The sequence below is a fragment of the Amphibalanus amphitrite genome, unplaced genomic scaffold (assembly GCF_019059575.1).
Source record: "Amphibalanus amphitrite isolate SeventyFive unplaced genomic scaffold, NRLGWU_Aamphi_draft 000186F_arrow, whole genome shotgun sequence".
NCBI lineage: Eukaryota > Metazoa > Arthropoda > Thecostraca > Balanomorpha > Balanidae > Amphibalanus > Amphibalanus amphitrite.
The window spans coordinates 228336-247348 of NW_024881681.1; the positions used below are offsets into that span (position 1 = coordinate 228336).

Genomic DNA, 19013 nt, shown 5'->3' on the forward strand with positions numbered 1-19013 from the left:
TGAAGGCCACCGTTTATTTATGCACGTTTGTACTCAGTGAATCGTCTTAGTTTTATTTCGCCGTGTCGACAAATTGATCTCATATTCTGATGAAGGCGCAAGTCGAAATATATTAATTTGTACTTTTCTTTTTGAATATAATTACTAATATGAGCATAAGGTTATTAATAGCATACCTAATAATTACATTCATAATGCTCAAAAGTGCCATTGCAAGATTACAATCAAAATATTTCAGGCTTTTGCTGTTGAATTATTACATGTTTATATCAGACAAGAATATGGCTTTCATCTGAGATCGGAGCCTGATATAAATTTGATTTATCTCGAAAGTTAGTCAATAATCATGCAGGCTGGACTTATAACGCATATTTATTAGTTTATTTCTTTACATTATTTCTTAAAGAGCAGTGTGCAAAATGTGCGAATGCTCAACGAGCACAGTCGGATGTCAAGCTGGGTCAAATGCCCGTGCGTTATCCTATGCGAGCACAATATGTTAAACGAACGCTTGAGCCCGAGAGACTATGCGGCCTACTCCAAGACAAGAAAAGACAATTTATTTTTGTAAAAGTTTAAACACTACCCATTTAACATTCTCCGTAGAGCTGCCCTATGTGGTATCAGCGTCGACGGACGCTCTGCCGTGCTGGCCGTCCCAGTGTCATCACTCAGCAGCAGCCCCGCTCGATACCCCCCCCCCCCCCGGAGCACGCCCCCCCGCACGCCGCTGTCACGTCTCGGTTGTGCGCCTCAGTAGCGTCGATCGACCCCGCCGCGATTTTGCACCAGTCGCCGCACGGGTGGAGTCGGCAGTCCGCTGCCGCTGCGGCTGGTCCACCGCGTATCTAATTCTGTTAAATGTCCTGCAGTGGAAACACTATAACTGCCGTCCCAACGGGGTGAGCACGGTCTGTTCGGCAGCGGCCTTGAATGAGACGGGTGTTGATGCATCACGAGCTAAATCGTCCTTGCTTTATGAGGATCTCGGCAGGCGGATTAGGATGCAGGATAAAACTGTTTGGACGCCATAAAACTGCGGCTTGACAGTGCGTGACCTTATGGCCCGTTCAGCAGTGCTCGAAGATCTATAGTTGAAACATGTTTATGGGAAGCAGTTTTACATAAGGCCTATATGCAACTTTTATCAGGCTAATGCATTCGTATTTTCCTCGGAGTTCACTGATGGTAAGGTTTAAAAATAGTGCTGCTAGACTTTGCCTTGCTTAACTCTTCTTGTACATTTCATAATAATTTAGCCACTTCAGCATCCCTAACTAACTTTTTAGTTCTATTAGCTCTTCTCTCTCATGCTGCTTTTCTTTCATCTTTTTTTACTGAATTAGATAACTATTTTTGCAGGCTAATTTCACTTATTTCACTTAGTTTCACTCACATAACTTCAAACTTCATTTATGGACATATTTATTATCCTAAGCATAGCTACACTTTTGAAACTTATTTAAATCATGTCAAGTTGGGAACGCAATTTAGACCATCTAATATTTATGATATTAATCTAATATCAATAATTTAGACCCCAACAGAACCGTCTCTGGCCTGCATACTGCACGCACGGCTTGGATAAAAAAAAACGGAGGCTTACTCACGGCCCAACTCAGCACTGCAGGGAGAATGGTGCGCTTGCCCGCTGAAGTACCAGAAGCTGGGCTAATGCATGACCACTGTTACCAGGCTTGTTTTGGCCTATATCTGTGCATAGGCCAAGTCAACCCCCCTCGCCGGCACAGGGGGTTGATGCAACCCCCCCCCCCTAACGTTTTTCGCGAATAACTCGCATAAAAAGCGGCCGATCGCGACGAAACTTTCAGTCTCTCGCATTGATCAATTTTACACCTACCCTGAAAATTGCATGACCCTGACCCAAATAACCTTTGACCTGTGACCTCTTTTCCGAGACCATGTTTGGCCGGAATCGCGATTTTGCGTATGTCGGCTCGCATTAGCCGCGCGTTTGCAAGCTTTTCGTGGTTTCAAACGTTCAAACATGTGATTTTGATGTTGCTCCCATGCATTAGGGTGGGTGTCAAGGTCACTTGAAGGTCAGGCCAGGTCAATGACCTTTGGTGACCTCGGTTCACTTTTTCGAGTTTTACATGTTTCTAGGATAGTTTTTGGAGCTGAATTCGAATTTAGCAACCATTTGAACATTTACGAAGTGGTTTGGGTGCCTTCGTAACATGTTACGAAGCTTTCAGAGGCGGATGACAGGTACACTACGAATACCCGTCACGCCCCCTGCCGGTTGACCTGACCTGACCTGACCTGACCTGGTCTAAACGCTTAGCGACATCATCTGTGATCAAAACTAACACGATATTCGTGATCAGCAACCCAGAAAACCCCTTGGTAGCCACACTTTACGACTTTCTAACAGGTCCCGATATCCCCGATTTTTGGGTCATTGACCTGACCTGGGAGGTCAACCGATGACCTAGGACCTTAACACGCGCACAGATGGGGGTCTGCGCCAACTTAGTACCTACCGACGGGGGGGGGGGCGGATGACCGCCCCCCCCCCCCCCTGAGATCAACGTCAGGTCAAAAAGGGTCAAATTTCAAATTTGATAGTTTTGCATAAAATGGGTATTGATTCGATTCAGCTCGTCACGGGGAGTCTAATATTTGTCTTTGTTTTGCGTTACGGGGTCTAGAATTGCTATAAATTGAGTTTGAAAATTTGACGTCATCAATTTTGAAGTTTTTTTCGCTATAACCTGGCCAAAAAAAGAGATATCTATCTAGAATTTAGTATGTGGATAAAAGGCGGTAAGGGCTATCACATATATTCCGTTTTTTTTTCCGAAATTCAAAACACTTTTTGGATTATAATATTCAAAAATCTATTTTTTTTTGTTTTTTGAGGGTCAAAATCCAATAATTTCAAAAATCCGAAATGACAGTTTTGTAGCCCCGTTAATTTTACAGCTTTTACGTTTTTATCATTTTTCTGCATTTGTAAAGCTATAGGCCTGACAGCTCTTCCCGCGAAACCGTTGTTTGTGTCGAAAACGGCAGAACATGACGTCACTCTGACGTCATTTCCGGCCAACCTATCATAGCCTTTGGAAAACTTGTTGGTCACAATGTGTAAAATTGATGTCCGGGAGGGTACCGAAAGTTTGGTGACGATCGGCGCAGCGGTTCTGGAGATATATCGAGAGGTCTTGTGGGGGGGGGGAGGAAATAGCCCCCCAGGGCGCGGGTTAAGGTCAGGTCACCAGGTCAGGTCAAGTGACCTCACTGCATGAACATTTTCAATGTCTGCAAAAGCTACACCGAGTGAACGATTGCTTTGACACTTTCAGAGATTGATAAGAGCAGCAATAGCCGTCTTCACGACGGCCATCTGGTACACATTTGGTGCACATCTGGTACAGATTAGGTGCAGATTTGGTCCGAAATAAGGTTCAGTATGTCTCTTAGCAGCTATCAGCTAGGGTTGCACTAATTGCTTATATGCCTGCTTTGTCATATTATCAGAGAGCATCATTGATTAAAACACTGAAATGAATTCATAAAATAAAGATATTTGCTGTAAAAGAAATTAGGTGCAGAATTGGTTAAATCAGGTACATTCAGCGGATAGCCCGTCGTGAAAACGGCTAATATGTACAGAATGTATGTCTTGGAATTTTGATATCGATGACCTAGGGTCAGGTCAATTTTGCGACTTCCCCATTATAAGTCAATGGGAGAAAATTAAAAGTCGCCTTTTTAACGAATGTAATAAATGTCTAGACGCTGTCATCAACATCAAACTGCGGCATATTGCTGCTGCATCAGACGCGTTACCGCTACCTGCCCTTTATCTTATGATGTGTTTCAAAGTGAGCAAAATGTTTCAGTAAAGCTTGTTTACCGTATGCTTTAGAGCGACCTCGCCTGCTCTCAGATGACAAGCTAAGCTGCTTGGCGTGACTCAGAACGCATCTGCCACTTCCCTGCCACATGAGCCACTGAGCTTATCAGAACTGCTCTCAGTCTCGGTGCTGGAATGATGGACGGCCACCAACCAGCCAAGGGTCGGCTCAGCTGGTGTTCCAGTTATTTATTGCGAGATTGATCTCTGTCCAGACACCTCATAACATCAGCGATCTGGGCACTTCAAACGCTTTGAAAACGCATTGTAGGTGTGTTAAGCATTTTTGTGCTCCTCTTGATGTTCTTACAGCATATTCGTCGTTTTGATTTGATAATAAACAAAATACCTACGACCTACGTGTAGTACAGCTAGCCTCGCACTCGACGCTACCTGGCGGTTACTTTGGGTTTCTTGCTTGTATCTAATTCAACTATGCTGGAACCTTTTATTGACCACGAACGGTCCGAAATTGAGGTCATATTTGGCATATCTATTGTCATTGAATGTAAGCAACAATAATAAGCATTGTTTAAAACGATTGTTAAATCAAACTGGATACCTATCCCTTTCATTTGTAATGAAGTGTAAAATGATATATTATTACGTGAGCATTTAACCCGGCAGGCGGTGGGCCTCCCGGCCACCTTCCGCGCGGTGGGGGGGGGGTATTTCCCCCCCGTATCTTCGAAACTACTGGACGGATCCATAACATTCAAACGGGATTCGGTAGCCCTGTTGAATTTGCTGAAGGAAACCGAATTTCATTGACCTCGGGGTCACCGATGACGTCCCAGGTCAGGTCGAAGATAAACTGTTTTACCATTCACGGGTCTTCAAGGGAAGGCGCTATAACACCGAGTAAAACGTATTTTGTCGAAAAACAGCGATAAGGCGTCAGTTGCCTAGTACCTATTAGTAGTACCTATTAGTAGTAGTACCTATAGTACCTAGTACCTAGTACCTATTAGAGGTCACTGATGATACCAGGTCAGGTCACAGGCGAGGTCACTAAGGGTCAGCACATGAACCCAACTTTACTAAGGTTTGCAAATGTGCAATGCATGTTTTATGGTCAATTTTTCATTTCCAACTCAATGGTGTTGGTTATAAGACCATCAGGTACGGTTTAGGTCACTTTCTTTCTGGTGGAGGTCAGGTCAAGGTCAGGTAAAAAAAGATTAAATTTCAAAGTTGATAGTTTTGTATAAAATGGGTATTGATTCGATGCAGCTCGTCACGGGAAGTCTAATGGTGGTCTTTGTTTTGTGCTACCTGATCTGGAATTGCAAAAAAAAAGTTTGAAAATTTAACGTCATCAATTTTGAACAGGTTTTTCGCTATAACTGGGCCAAAAAGGGAGGTATCGATCTCAATTTTGGTATGTGGATAGAAGGCGGTAGAGGCTTTCACATATATTTCGTTTTTTTCGAAATTCAAAAAACCTGTTGGATTTTTCGGTTAGTATATTCAAAAAGTCTATTTTTTATTTTGGGGGTCCCAATCCAAACACTTCAAAAATCCGAGATAGCAGTTGTGTAGCCCTGTTAATTTTACACCTTTTATTTTGAAACAGTTTTCTGTATCTCTAAAGCTGTGGGCCTGACAGCTCTTCCCGCGAAACCTTTTTCTGTATCGAAATTGGCAGAAATGGCGTCACTCCGACGTTATTAGCGGCCAACCTATCATAGCCTTTGGAACACATTTTTGGTCACAATGTGCAAAAGCTATTCAAGGGAGGGTACTGAAAGTTTGGTGACGATCGGCGTAGCGGTTCTGGAGATATATCAAAAAAATCAAAAAAGGGGAGGGGGAGGGCAACTAAAGCTCTCGTCTCGAACTACACCGGAATCGAGCAACCGACAATCTACAAGACGTCAAAGACAGATACATCGGCATCAGTTCTTTTGATGTAGATCTTACGCAAAACAACGTATCTTTGATTTAGCTTATCAACACGATGATTGCAGTCAAGGGGGGAACTTTGCAATTGCCTGGCGTTCAACTGGGCATTCAACTCATACAATTGAGAAAAAGCATATTGCTTTACTGCATCTTTCAGGTTTGTTTTGCCTACAACAAATAATTACATTCAGTATTATAATATTATTTAGTAAATATAATTCAGTATATGAACTCGCTCGCTCGCTGCGCTCGCTCGCTCGTAACAAAGTAAGAGTATGTCGCGCCCATGGCTGGAGTGTGGCTTTTTACGTCCTTACAACAGTTTTTGCAAATATTACGCCTGGTTTTCCTTTGGTTCGCAGTCACGGTTGACTCATTCGCTATCACTCCCATTTGGAGCGACGGCTGTGAAACTTACGCAGCGTGTTCCCCGGCTGACAGCAGTACCGGCTAACAGTAGTGCCAGCTGACAGCAGTGGCGGCTGACAGCAGTGCTGACAGCAGTGGCGGCTGACAGGTGACTGGCGGCAGTAATATCTGACAGCAGCGGTGGCTGACAGCAGAGCCGGCTGAAAGCAGTTCCGACTTTCGACGCAGTGTCAGCTGACAGCAGTGGTGGCTGACAGCAGCGGTGGCTGACAGCAGTGGCTGACAGCAGCGGTGGCTGTCATCAGTGACAACTGACAGCAGTGCCGGCTGACAGCAGTGCCGTCTAACAGCAGTGCCGGGCTGCCAGCTCTACCGCAAGCCCATCCGATCCGAACCAGCCGACTACACAGATTGACCAGCTCCGCCGAACCGTGCCGCCCTGTGGCACTTTGCAGCAGCTCGGCGGCACACAACACACACAGATGGGCGGGCTGTTTGGATTCACTCACGTCCCTGCACGGCGCACACCGAATGGTCTCACTGCGGTCTGCAGGGGGCAGGCAGGGGAGGCGCGTGTCGCCACCCGCCGCTATGTTGACGGAACTGATCTGTCCTGGGACCAGGCGGACTTCCATCGGTCCTCTCGGGGCGTGTTGTGTATCCGCTCACCGAACGCTGCAGTGTGACGTGTTGCTGCTATAGAAGGGGTGAGGGAGAGAAAGAGAGAGAGAGAGAGAGAGAGAGAGAGAGAGAGAGAGAGAGAGAGAGAGAGAGAGAGGGAGAGAGAGGACTGCAAAGGTACCTCTAATAGGTAATAATTCAATTTGTACAGACCATGAAAAAAACATTCGCAACTGAAATCATTTATCAACCTGAGCTGTGCTTAGAAACTTCTACGAGTGCCATACCATTTAAGGATGTATGATAGACGAAATAAGAGGGTTGCATATCGGTATGACACATTTTCACGTGACCAGAGAGTCAAGTCGAGCCACATATCTAGCGCCTCGCTCTGCAACTGTATCCAAGGAGGGCGAAAACATATCTCCCAAATGGACAGTTGCAATGCATGTAAACGAGACGAAATTCAATCTCAGAACAGAAAACGGATGCAGATAAAAATGACACTCCTTTTCACTCGAGAATATGTCTATTGCTCATACCAAGTGTATGCCAGTGCTCGCAACGCCAGTGTTCGCGACATCCGGCACACCAGGGCATGTAAACCAGGTAGAGTGATCTGGTTTACAAAAAGCGACAGCGATAAAGCGCTTGTAGGCTAAATTTGGCTAAAATAACCTCAGGCTGCTATAACATGGTGATATTAGTGTGAGTACCTACCTATTAAATCGTATATCTTCGTAATACTGCGGGCAAAGGTATGAATTTGAGCTGATTGCCACTTGGCAGCAGAATAAATCGAGGTATTTTAGAAGGGATAAAAGCATTTACTATAGACTGGCCTAATGACATCCAAATGAGCCTTCACTGCCCTCCTGAGCTGCTGCACATTAGCTGGATCTATCTGCCCCCTCCAAATCGTCACAGACCAATAAACCAATGAGCGTCGATTTTAGCTTGCTCTGATTGGTCGCGGAAACACCAACAGTTACAGATGACGCATAAAATACTCAAGGTCTCCTAAAGTTGCTTGCGAAGTGTCGCCATTTTCAGTAATGTTAGAAATGGCCTGAGCACAATCTCCTGCTTGTGGCTATGCTACAGGTTAACCCGCGCACCGACGGGGGGCGGATATCCGCCCCCCCCTGAGGTTTTTCGCGAATAGCGGGAAAACCGCGGCGCGTAGCGCCGCGAAATTTGGTATGACTATTCCCTTATCAATTTTACACATGGTGTGCAAGTTTGAACCTCCTACCTTTCAAGGTCAGGGGCCGTATTCACGTCGATCATTTTCGTAAGAATTTTCTTACGCACGACCTACTTCTTACGAAAATTTGGTATTCACGTCGACAGCAAAAATATCTTACGAATAAAAAAATTCTCGTAGACAGTTTGCGATTCACGTCGACCTTTTCTTAAGAATTCTCGTAAGAATGTCGTAAGTGCGATTCACGTCGTGTCATCTTAAGAATTTCTTAAGTTTTTCGTAAGAACATAATGTTAACGGTATGGTGGACTTACGAATACTCACCGAGCTGTCGTAAACTGACGCAACGATAATTCAGTGCAGTAGGCTAAGACTAAAATGACGAATTATTTTAAGAATTGACACTAATGGTTGTCTGGACTAAGAATGGCTGTTATTATTGAGCAAAATTATTACCAGCGAGCGACTGAAGCGAAGTCTTTTCAATAAAACGGGAAAATATCAGTATGAGCGGCCCGGTCCGGCCTGTAATGCTTTTGGAGGCCTATATCGCATCAACCGCTGGACTGATTGACTTGTGGTCTTTTTGCTGGGCCGCCCCATCCCTTCTAACCCGCAATTTACTATCTTGATGCATCTAACTGACCATCGTGGCACGTGCCACGTGAGAAGTCAAGGGCGTCCAAGCTGTTTTGCAGAAGTAGCGCTTTTGAGACTACCAATTTCTCAAAGTGGGCTTATATCTCAGCAACCACTGCATTAGGACGTTTGACTTGCGGTAATTTTTTTAGGGTAGCTGCAGCCCTTCTACTAAACATCGGGTACTCTTGATTCATGTGTGATGTGAGTGACCACCCGCTGCACGTGCAAAGTACAGACAGGTGTCACGTTTGTTCTTATTACAATAACTCGGCAATTACCGGCCAGATTGTGTTGAAACTTGGCATGTGGGTAGGCACCTACCAGGAAATGCGTTGTCATATGTCACGGTTGAGGTGCTACTGCACGTGCGCACGAGCAGGGGTCGCTTCCAGATGTCGAGAACGCCTGGACCGTTTGCACTCAAACTTGGCACACGGTTATAGGAACCGGTGCGAAGGGTGCCGGGCAAAATCCAGTTTGAACCATTTTACACGTGCGCACGTGCAGGGTGCCGCTTCTACATCTCAAGAACAGCTGGGCTGATTGCGCTCAAGTTTGGTCAGCGGCCAAGCCGATCAGCGGCCAAAAGGCTGGGGGGTCTTACGGACCCCCCAGTGGTGTAACTTTCTATATGTATGGGGGTACAGGTGCTTCCCCATCCACTAAAAGTGCATGTCCATCAATGTCAAGAAATAAGGCACCTCATACAGAAGTTGGGCTTGCCCAGTAGAAGAGGGGCGCCCCCAACACTTAACAGTGGCGCATTTTTGGAACAGTTGGAAGTCCTTCGCACTTCTGTACAGTGCATGTGTGGGGGGCTCACTCGCGCGCTGGCTCGTTTGTCGCCCCAAAAGGCGTCTTGCTGGTTTGACTAAAATGAAATGCACAAATGCATGGATAGTTGTAGAAAAACACGGAACAAATAGTGCATGGACGCGTTTCGATTATTAAATCATCAGCATGACATAACCACAAAGAAAACAAGATATCTTGTTTTCTTTGTGGGTATGTCATGCTGATGAAGATTCAATAATCGAAACGCACCCATGCACTATTTGCTCCGTGTTTTTCTACTTGTCTCTATCAATTATATACAATGGATAGTTGTGTAAATCCCTACAAGGAGGATCCCTAAATCTCAATGATTAAGGTCAATGCACCAAATTGGTAATATTACTAAGTGCTCGAGCGAGGAACATATTGAATATAATTTGTTATCACGTTGGTTTGATAAAGGCCAGTGGCCGAAAGCTCACCGTTTTTTAAAATATATTATTCGGCTTTTTACATTTTTGATGTCGAGGAAAAGGTCAACTTCTTTTATTTATCTAATTATATTCAATGCACCAAACGCTTCTTACGAATTTCTTAAGATATTCCTACGAATTTTGACGTGAATACCGATTTTTGTAGATATCCAGACATTTCGTAAGAAAAAAACTTAAGAAGTGTCGACATGAATACCAAATTATACTTACGAAAGAAAATTGACTTACGAAGTCGACGTGAATACGGCCCCAGGTCACCAGGTCACTTTGAATGACCCAACCTCAAGTCACTTTTTTGCAACTTTGTCACCGTGCCAGAGCTACAGTAGATGTCGGAGGCCTTTGAAAGTCGCAGGATGTTATTAGGTCATTAGTAGCTACAATTTGTATATCTCGGAATTTTGATATCGGTGACCTAAGGTCAGGTCAATTTCGCGACCTCCCCATTATAAGTCAATGGGGGAAAAATCAACTCCCTGTTTTTACCACTAAAACGGGTCGGAATGGCCCCATATACCATACGTGACTTCATATACGATCAACCTTCACTACCTTGAGGTCTGTTTTGCTGTTGGGCAGCTGTGAGGTCATGTGACGTCATCAAAGGTCACCAAAGGTTTTTGGCCAATAACTCCGTACAGGAACAAGATACAGACGCGTGGATGGTCTCATTGTGTTCAGCTCATCAAGACGCATCGAATGATATACATGATGACCTCGAGGTCACGTGACCTGAGGTCAACCTTTGACCTTGACCGTTCGAGGTCAACATATATATCATTCGATGCGGATTGACGAGAGGATCACGATGATGCCCTTCGTTTGTTCCTATCTTGACTAATTCGAAAGTTATTCGAGAAAAACTCTCCATATTTAGCGCCGCCATTTTGACTTTTTTCGACCCCTGTGACGTCATCTTTGACCTGACCTGAAAATGACCTTAGTAAAAATTGTAGATCTTGACCGTGCGTATCCGATGCCGTTTACCGCTTGTCGCTATCTTGCTTCGTTCTCGAGATCTCAGGGGGGGACGGTCATCCGCCCCCCCCCCCGTCGGTACTAAGTTGGCGCAGACCCCCGTCGGTGCGCGGGTTAAATCAAGCTCTAGGCTCGACCCCGAACAAAATCAATGACTCGTGAGGCAGAATTAAACTGAAGTTCAATGTCTGGCTCATGGCTGTTTGACATTCTGAAAACACCACCGCGTCGGCGGAACACTGCTTCACTCTAAGAAATCGTACAGATAGGCTATTCTTCATGAGAGCTTGATTTCTTGTCATAAACCGATCCAAAGAACTTACTCAATTCTTACCCTTGAGCTCACAAACTTTGTGTCTTACGAGCAATATAGGCCAGGGTGTCATTGAGCTTGTTCACAGAATTTTTTAGTATCGTAAATCAGACCACTGCATCGGCACAGCAACCCTAACATCCGTAAGAAGAATGACTCGAGACGAACGCTTCGAAAAAGAGAAATGTTCACCAGCTCAACCACCAGGATAATGCTATTCTTCCACCACCACTGACATTAAATTTCTCCGGTATGCCAGAATCTCCTAATCAGATTTACTAATCACCATTATCTGGCGCTTTGTTTTCAGGCGCGCTGGTGCCTGCACTGGCGGTTTTGGGCGGCAGAGCGAGTCTTCCGTGCAGTCTGACCTCAGAGAAGCCTGGCGACCGGCCGGAGCTCGTACTCTGGTACAGGGATAACTCCGGCGCGCCCATTTACAGGTGGGAATCGCTGTGCTGGAACGCTGATGATACACGTATCTATGAGAGCAGAATATAGGATTTGACATATGTGAAATATTGGTTAAATCTATGCCTACCTATTCATTATCAATCACTCCTGGAATATGAGGTTGCAAATAGCATATGCTCATTTTCAAGCTGTAATCGGTAGGGAAACAGCGAGACGATTGAAGCTGGAGTAGCTAGTAATTAAAAATGGCAGACATTACTGTCTGGTTAACGAAACCCTACTGATAAATTCATTATTTGCGAAGAATGTATTAATGTACCTAACAATAATGTATTGTTTCAGTGGCACAATTGACTTCCTCTAAAGCAGCGATGAAGCCTTATGACGGCATCTATTTTATATTGCAGCTATGACGCGCGTCAGGGTTCACTTGGTGGCGGAGTCCAATGGAAGGACAGCTTTATCCTGGCCAGCCGGAACGCCGAGTTTCTGGTGAACACGTCTCCGCCGGTGCTGGCCATCGATGACGTCAGAGAGGCCGACGCTGGGGAGTACCGATGTCGGGTGGACTTCAAACTGACGCCCACCAAGTACCACCGCGTCAACCTCACCATAATCGGTAGGTGGGAGTTGCTGATGGGTAGCTTCATAAATTTGGTGTGCTTGGGTTCAGAGGAATGCTCTGAAATTTTTAGATTGTGACGAGATGATACACACTAAGCATGTACACTAATGTACAGTCCTAAGCAGACTGCGTGGTAGGTATTCTTTTTTCGACAAAACCAGTAATAACTCAAAGACTATGTTGTCAGTCGGTCGGAACTCACTGAAAATAGAGGCGCCATGCTCTACTCCTTTGATTGGGTATATCACTAAACAAAGTATATGCTTTGTGGCTTGTGTGGCAACAAAATGCAAAAGTTTTTTATATAGATTTAGATCGAATGTTTGAATGGACGGTTTGACAGAGCCGGAGCCCACGCTAAGCAGAGCTTGTTGCGTAGATCCCGACCACTACCGTCCGATCGCGCAATTCCGGGTATCGGGAGAATTTAGATGCCAAAGTTTAACGTGCCCTTCAGAGCCGGGCACGGCCTGTCCCACTCAACTGACTTCAACTGGCTGCGGCTGCTCCCACCAACCGCAGACCATCCCCGTCAGGAGTCTCAATCGAGCGCCGGAGCGTCTCGAACCCGGGCTCTCACTACCGGGAGTCTAATGCTCTACCAACTGAGCTACGGGAATAAACTTTTGGGTTTTGCTGCCAAACTGGGTGGAAAATGAATGCGATGGTAATGCCAATCTAAGGTGCGGAGTCTCGCGCATCTTGCTGTTATGATTTCCGAGCGACCGATAGCATAGTATCCGCGTTATTCTCGGTTTTGTCGAAGAAAGAATACCTACCACGCAGTTTGCAGAAGGCTGTACATATGGTAATTAGTTATGTATCTCCTTGACATGTTCCAAACTGGCTTCCAAACAACAGCCTCCCAATTATCAATAATTCATTATTGCTGGAATATTTCCGCTTATGATAGGTGGCTGCCAGAGTGGTTACGATTGTTCCCTCATTGTTGACCTTATTTTTTCATCGTTGTCTAGCATTATGTGCTGCAAGTAAAGGTTCGATACTAACCGTAAGCTGGTTTGTAGCAAGCTAAGAACTGTAGCCAACTTCAAGCCATGTTTCTAAATCTTCTGAAAATAGATCAGCAAGGACGTCTCTGAAACCCTCACCCATTTCGAATCTTTTTACAACTGTTCCATTTTTTATATAAATCTTTGTAGTGCCACATCCTTGGCCCAAAACAATGCTGCTTTGAGGACACTTGACAGAACTTCACTTTTGATCAAAGCGAGCGGAAAGCAAACAATGAATGGCCCGAGGAACTTGGCGCTGATTCAGTGCTTATCTGGTTCCAACTTTAATCGGTGATTTTGTATGCTAAGGACCGCTGTGCTGTAGTCGATTTTGTTGGGAAGATTTTGTTGGGAAGGTCACTAAGTTGATTCCAGGTTCGATCCTCTAAAAATCAGCTATTGGCCATTTGAAGTAGGACAGTCACTAAGTTTATTCCAGGCTCCTTCCTCTCAAAAACCAGCTATTGGTCATTTGAGACAGTACAGTCTTTTATCATCTGCCGAAATGCTGAGTGGGGAACTTATGTCAAGTACAAAACTTTTATAAGTCCATTTTATTTCAAAAGGCGCACGGCCCGAAAATCGATTTTAGAATTATCACGTGCAAAGTGATGGTTTTGACAGAATTCAACGAACACCGGCTTGGCACGTTTCGAAATCAGACTGGTCGGCTGGTCTCTGATTTGCGATAGTTTTGAGAGAAGTATATACATACGTCTCATAATGAGGAACTGTGAATCGAAAATGCTTCCACACGGGGTCTAGCCATAGGCACTAAACAAATGATTAAGATGATTACGTGGATGACTTGTTTGCAGACCTACAAAAGTAACACACGGATTGGCATTTTTTTACGTTTATTTCTGTTGAGTACAAAAAGAAACATGAGCCAGCATATCTGCCGATCTAGTACAATGTTGATCGATCGATTCCTGCATTGGGAAGAAGTCGGGTATGCGCCTACTAAATCTGGAAAGACTCATAAAAAGACTACTGAAGTTTGTACGTAGCATGCGAGAACACAATGTAAGACAACAATATGGAACGTCACCAGCTTCAGCAGCTAACAATGACATGATGAGTGAGCCTGCCGTTCAGAATTCTGGCGCCCGACAGAGCCTTGTAGCAAAAAATATTGTTCTGTCTTGATTATTTAAGGATTTGCCGCTTGTTATTTCTCAAGTGATGGCCTGGCTGTGAAATCAAGGTTAATCTAGGAGTGACGTTAGATTAGCATGCAAATTCAACAGAATGGCTCAACCGCTCAAATATATGAATTTACTAACATTCTGCAATATGACACGATTTATAAGCTAAATTGAACAACTTGCTCCGTTGCACTGTGCTTATCTTTCAAAAATGGCCGAGAAATTCATCTCAGCTTGCGTTATTTTCTAGCGTCTCGCACGTGCCAACTCCAAAATAATGCTTCGGGCCATGAGCCTTTTGAAAAAAAATGGACTTCGGCCTCGTTCAAAAATTCAGTAAGGACCTCGGTCTTGAAAATTTATTTATATAGTTACGCGTACCAGAGATATGTATTCAGTATAAAAAATTGATACAGGAATGATAGGTACAGTCTGCAATACAGGAATATCCCTCTTTCTCTCTCTCTCTCTCTCTCTCTCTCTCTCTCTCTCTCTCTCTCTCTCTCTCTCTCTCTCTCTCTCTCTCTCTCTCTCTCTCTCTCTCTCTCTCTATCTCTCTCTCCCTCTCTCTCTCTCTCTCTCTCTCGACTACAATGTTCCGTATCATTCGTCCGTCGCTTTGTTATAATATAGGCCGATGTCATTATGTTTCGACCAGAGCATTCTTCAAGTTTTCTTTCTAAGCAGTTGTTATATTTTCCCTTTTGGTTTGCTTTTAAGTATTTTATTTTTTCACATTAATACTATCCTTTCTCTTTTCTTTATTTATCCTCTTCTTTTTTCCTTCTTGTCCTTCCTTCCTTCTATGATTTCTCATTCGATTCATCATTGCCCAGTGATTTTATTGACTTGTTTTGCCATCTCTTTCTTCTGTCTTTCCATTCCTTTGCATTTCGAGGTTTGCATTCCAGTCCCTTACCTGGCCGTCCAAGGGCACACTTCACACAGCTGACAAGAAAAAAACCAGCAGCCTTCTAGCAGTCCGGCCGGCTGGTCCTTTTTCTTCCATGCCCGCGTCATTTGGCACTGTAGTGTAGCACCGCTCTTTTGTTGTCGTCGATGGAGCCAGCGATTACCGGCATCGCATTGCCAATGCAAACGCACCTCTCTGTATGCGCCCTGGCCGGCGTCAAATCATCGGTGACGGCACCGTCTCGCCGGCGTCTGACGTCCGGTGACGCGGCGTGTCGGCAAATGTGGCGCGTCGACGGCGACGGGCGGCGCAACGGAGCCCGTGGAGGAGAGCGACGGCCGGCCGCTGCCAGAGAGTCGAGAAAAAACGGAACTGGCCCGAGAAAATATCTGCCAGAGTGGCCGTTTGGCCGGAGAACGGTAGACTGGTGGAAAATGGAGAATGGAAAGTGGAGAATGGAAAATGAATAAGGAGGATTACTGAAGTGGCATTGGCGTTTCATTATACTTGATATTACACGTACGATATTGTGAGCATGTTTGATGTGGAGCAGTATATGGCTGAGCCTGAACATACATTGGAGTCCCGAGGCAGTAATGCTAATTCGCACATGTCATTCGAACGAAGCTCTATTACACACTGAATAAATGTATCTTGGACAGGACGCATTCACCTTGACCTATATCGTACAGGTTTTTAGGCAAATGGAGGATGACGTCCGTCGTTATGGCGTCATGGCAATCCCTACCCCACCTCAGCCCCCGTTTATATATCCACCGTGTCTATGGAAACCCCACGCACAACATAGCTCGATAGGCTGAGTTCACCACTCCCAACATTCCTAGCCACTTAATATCACCATCTGTCGGAAACGCTGCGTCCCATTGCCCCCTACTCCTTACAGCCCGCCTTCCTAAATTAAAATTGCTGCTCAGATCATCTGTATCCTTTTTCTCGTAAAACACATATTAGCTCAAAGGAATGTCTCCACTGTTGAAATGCGCCATGATAAGCGTTTGCAGCCGCTGCCTGTTTTGCGCCACTGCTGCAACGTGTTTATCGAATGACTGACTATCAAAGGGGGCTTACCGGAATGTACTGACGCCATTGATCATTGATTAATTATGGATGATGACAGAACGATCGGAACGATCTGTTGGTCGATTTGATATGGTCAGACGTGACAAATCATCTAAGCTGTTTGTAAATTTTCCTGTTATTTCTGCATTTGTTTCCGCATGTCGTACATAAAATGTTTTTGTTTAGTTTTGTCTCTTAGTGGTGGCGTAAGCAAAGCAAAGTCGGGATATCAACGTGTGTCTTGTTTCTCTGACTTCGGTTTTGCTCATTTCCACAGAGAGCCTTTTTAAGCTTGGTTGTTTCTTCTTTTATCGTGATTGTTTTCTGAAAAGTGGCCTCACAAACTTTGTAACGCACAGCTTCAGAAGTTTCTGTAAGCGAACCGTCTTTTTCGCTCGATTACTTGGAAAATGTTTGTACGTAGATGTATTGCTTTTAAATCGGAGAGACAAAACAAATTTGGGACGAGTAAAGCACAAACAAGACAAAAATTAAATGAAATTTTATCATCGTGGCAAACAACGCGGTAGGAGGCAACGCCCTCACTGGAGTTCTATAGCTATATAAACACCTACCGTTTGTTTTTCAGTGCCGCCGACCCAGCCAGTGATATCGTTTCCAAATGGCGATATTGTCGGTGAGGAGCTGGGACCTCTAACGGAAGGTGACCGCCTGAAACTCAGCTGTGAGACGCGGGGAGGTGAGAGAACGCACCGCGATAGCGCACTTGCGCTGGTTATGGACCAATGCCGTGCAGAATTGCTGGTTGCTAGGATGTAAATGTTGGCAAAACATCATTTGGTCATTTGAACTTTTTATTGCTGCCAAGGCTTCCGTATCCTAAGTAGGTGGCACCGAGTTCGCGGCCGGAGCTACCTGCCGCCATCTACCTGCGATACGTTAAACTTTTCATTCAAATTATTACCGACGAACCAAGCGCGGTCAGGTCGAGTGGTGGGTCCGTGGTGTCACTCGCAACAAGCACTGCTTAGTGGTGCCCTCGGGCCCACGGCCACCCGTTCATCCACTTGGACAAAATGTATTGAAAATGAAGTAAAAGTAAAAATGTTAAAAACCTAATGTAACCACAAATTTAAGATAAGCAGGAAAGATTTGCAATTTTTTTGTAGCACCATTCGGTCACAATTATGAATCCGCAGGTCGTCCGTCGCCGTCCCTCTCGTGGTGGCGCGGCCCGACGCTGCTGAGCAATGCGCACGTGGTGACATCTAGTGGCGTGCTGCGCAGTGTGCTCCACCTGCCTGCCATCTCTCGGTCGGACGTCGACCGGACCCTGACCTGCCACGCCACCAACAACAACATCAGCAAGCCGCTCTCCAGCAGCGTCCTACTCAAAACCTATTGTGAGTTACGGCATTGTCAATTTGTGAATTTTTTTTTCCAAATATCTACGTAGCTGTTGTTCGTGACTGATAAGGATGTTTTATTTTTTCTCTCAATCTTTCAAACTCTTTAAAAGGATTTGTACCTATCCATCTTCACTCGGATCTCTGCTTCACCTCAATATATCGCCAGTTGGCCCTGAAGGGGTCTCATGAGACCAAAGGCACTAACCCTCCAAAAAGTGTTTTGAAGACCAAACCAAAATTTGCATAAGCATTTGTAGTAACTTGGCTAATCAGTTTTATAATTTTGTGATTTTTGCATCCATGGTGTATTAACCCTCGCCCGCACATGGGGGGGGGGGTGGTTGCCACCCCCCCCCCCAGGCAGTCTTTCTGCTCTGCACTCAACATTTTTAGAGCTAGAAGGCTGATTTTTCGTATAGCTGCTCGTCTTTCCTTTCTTGATGTCCACTGAAAATTTCAAGTTTCTGTGATTTTTGGTTTCGGAGATATGACCTTGTTTTTCAGGTCATGTCATGACCCAAATGGCCAATTCTCAACATCTTGCGTTTGCCATGGGCCTTGTGAGCTTTTGACACCCTGATTTCGGCCTTTTTTGCCGGTCTTACCTCCCACCTATCATGGAACATATTGTTCGACGATGTACAGGGGTCAAGGTCAGGGTCAAGGTCAACCTAGGTCATCTAAGATATTTGCGTTTTAGGCAAGCTGAATTCACTTTTTGTGAAGTTTTTTGACTGCATTTTTGGTAAAAGCTTCTCAGATCATGATTTCATGTGATATGGACCCAAAAACAATCGGTGCACACATCAGTATACACACAGACACACACAGACATACAAACACATATAATTGACCTTGACCTAACTTGACCTGAAATGACCTCAGCAGCAAAATTCTGGTCGGATAGTGTGACAAAGAGGTTCTAGCTGGCTTAGCAACAGAAAACAGCATCGTCATCGGTATTTGATAAGCAGCGCACTTGATATCCAACGGTGACCCAAAACAGCAACATTTTTTTAGTTTGACCTGACCTGGAAGGTCAATGACTGACCTGAGAACGTAAAACTGGGTATCATTGGATTGGTCTCTTCCCAACGAATCTTTTTGGTCTTTACTGCTAAGCTCTATCTCCAACAGGAACGAAATGGCGCGGGGGGGTGGCAACCACCCCCCCCCCCCATGTGCGTTCTAGGATGGGAAAATGGCATGTGCGGGCGAGGGTTAAAAGAACTCGGAAGTGCAGGCTTATCCGCTCCAGACT

The 19013-nt window shown here is 45.0% G+C and overlaps 1 protein-coding gene across 1 annotated transcript in view; it reads left to right on the plus strand.

Moving 5' to 3' along the window:
• LOC122384316 (nephrin-like) overlaps positions 1–19013 on the plus strand; it is a 59839-nt gene that overhangs the window by 25446 nt on the left and 15380 nt on the right. The window contains exons 3-6 of the mRNA XM_043371608.1: positions 11497–11629; positions 12008–12219; positions 16972–17082; positions 17543–17746. Of these exons, the coding sequence (XP_043227543.1) occupies positions 11497–11629; positions 12008–12219; positions 16972–17082; positions 17543–17746 (660 nt within the window). The remainder of the gene's footprint in view (positions 1–11496; positions 11630–12007; positions 12220–16971; positions 17083–17542; positions 17747–19013) is intronic.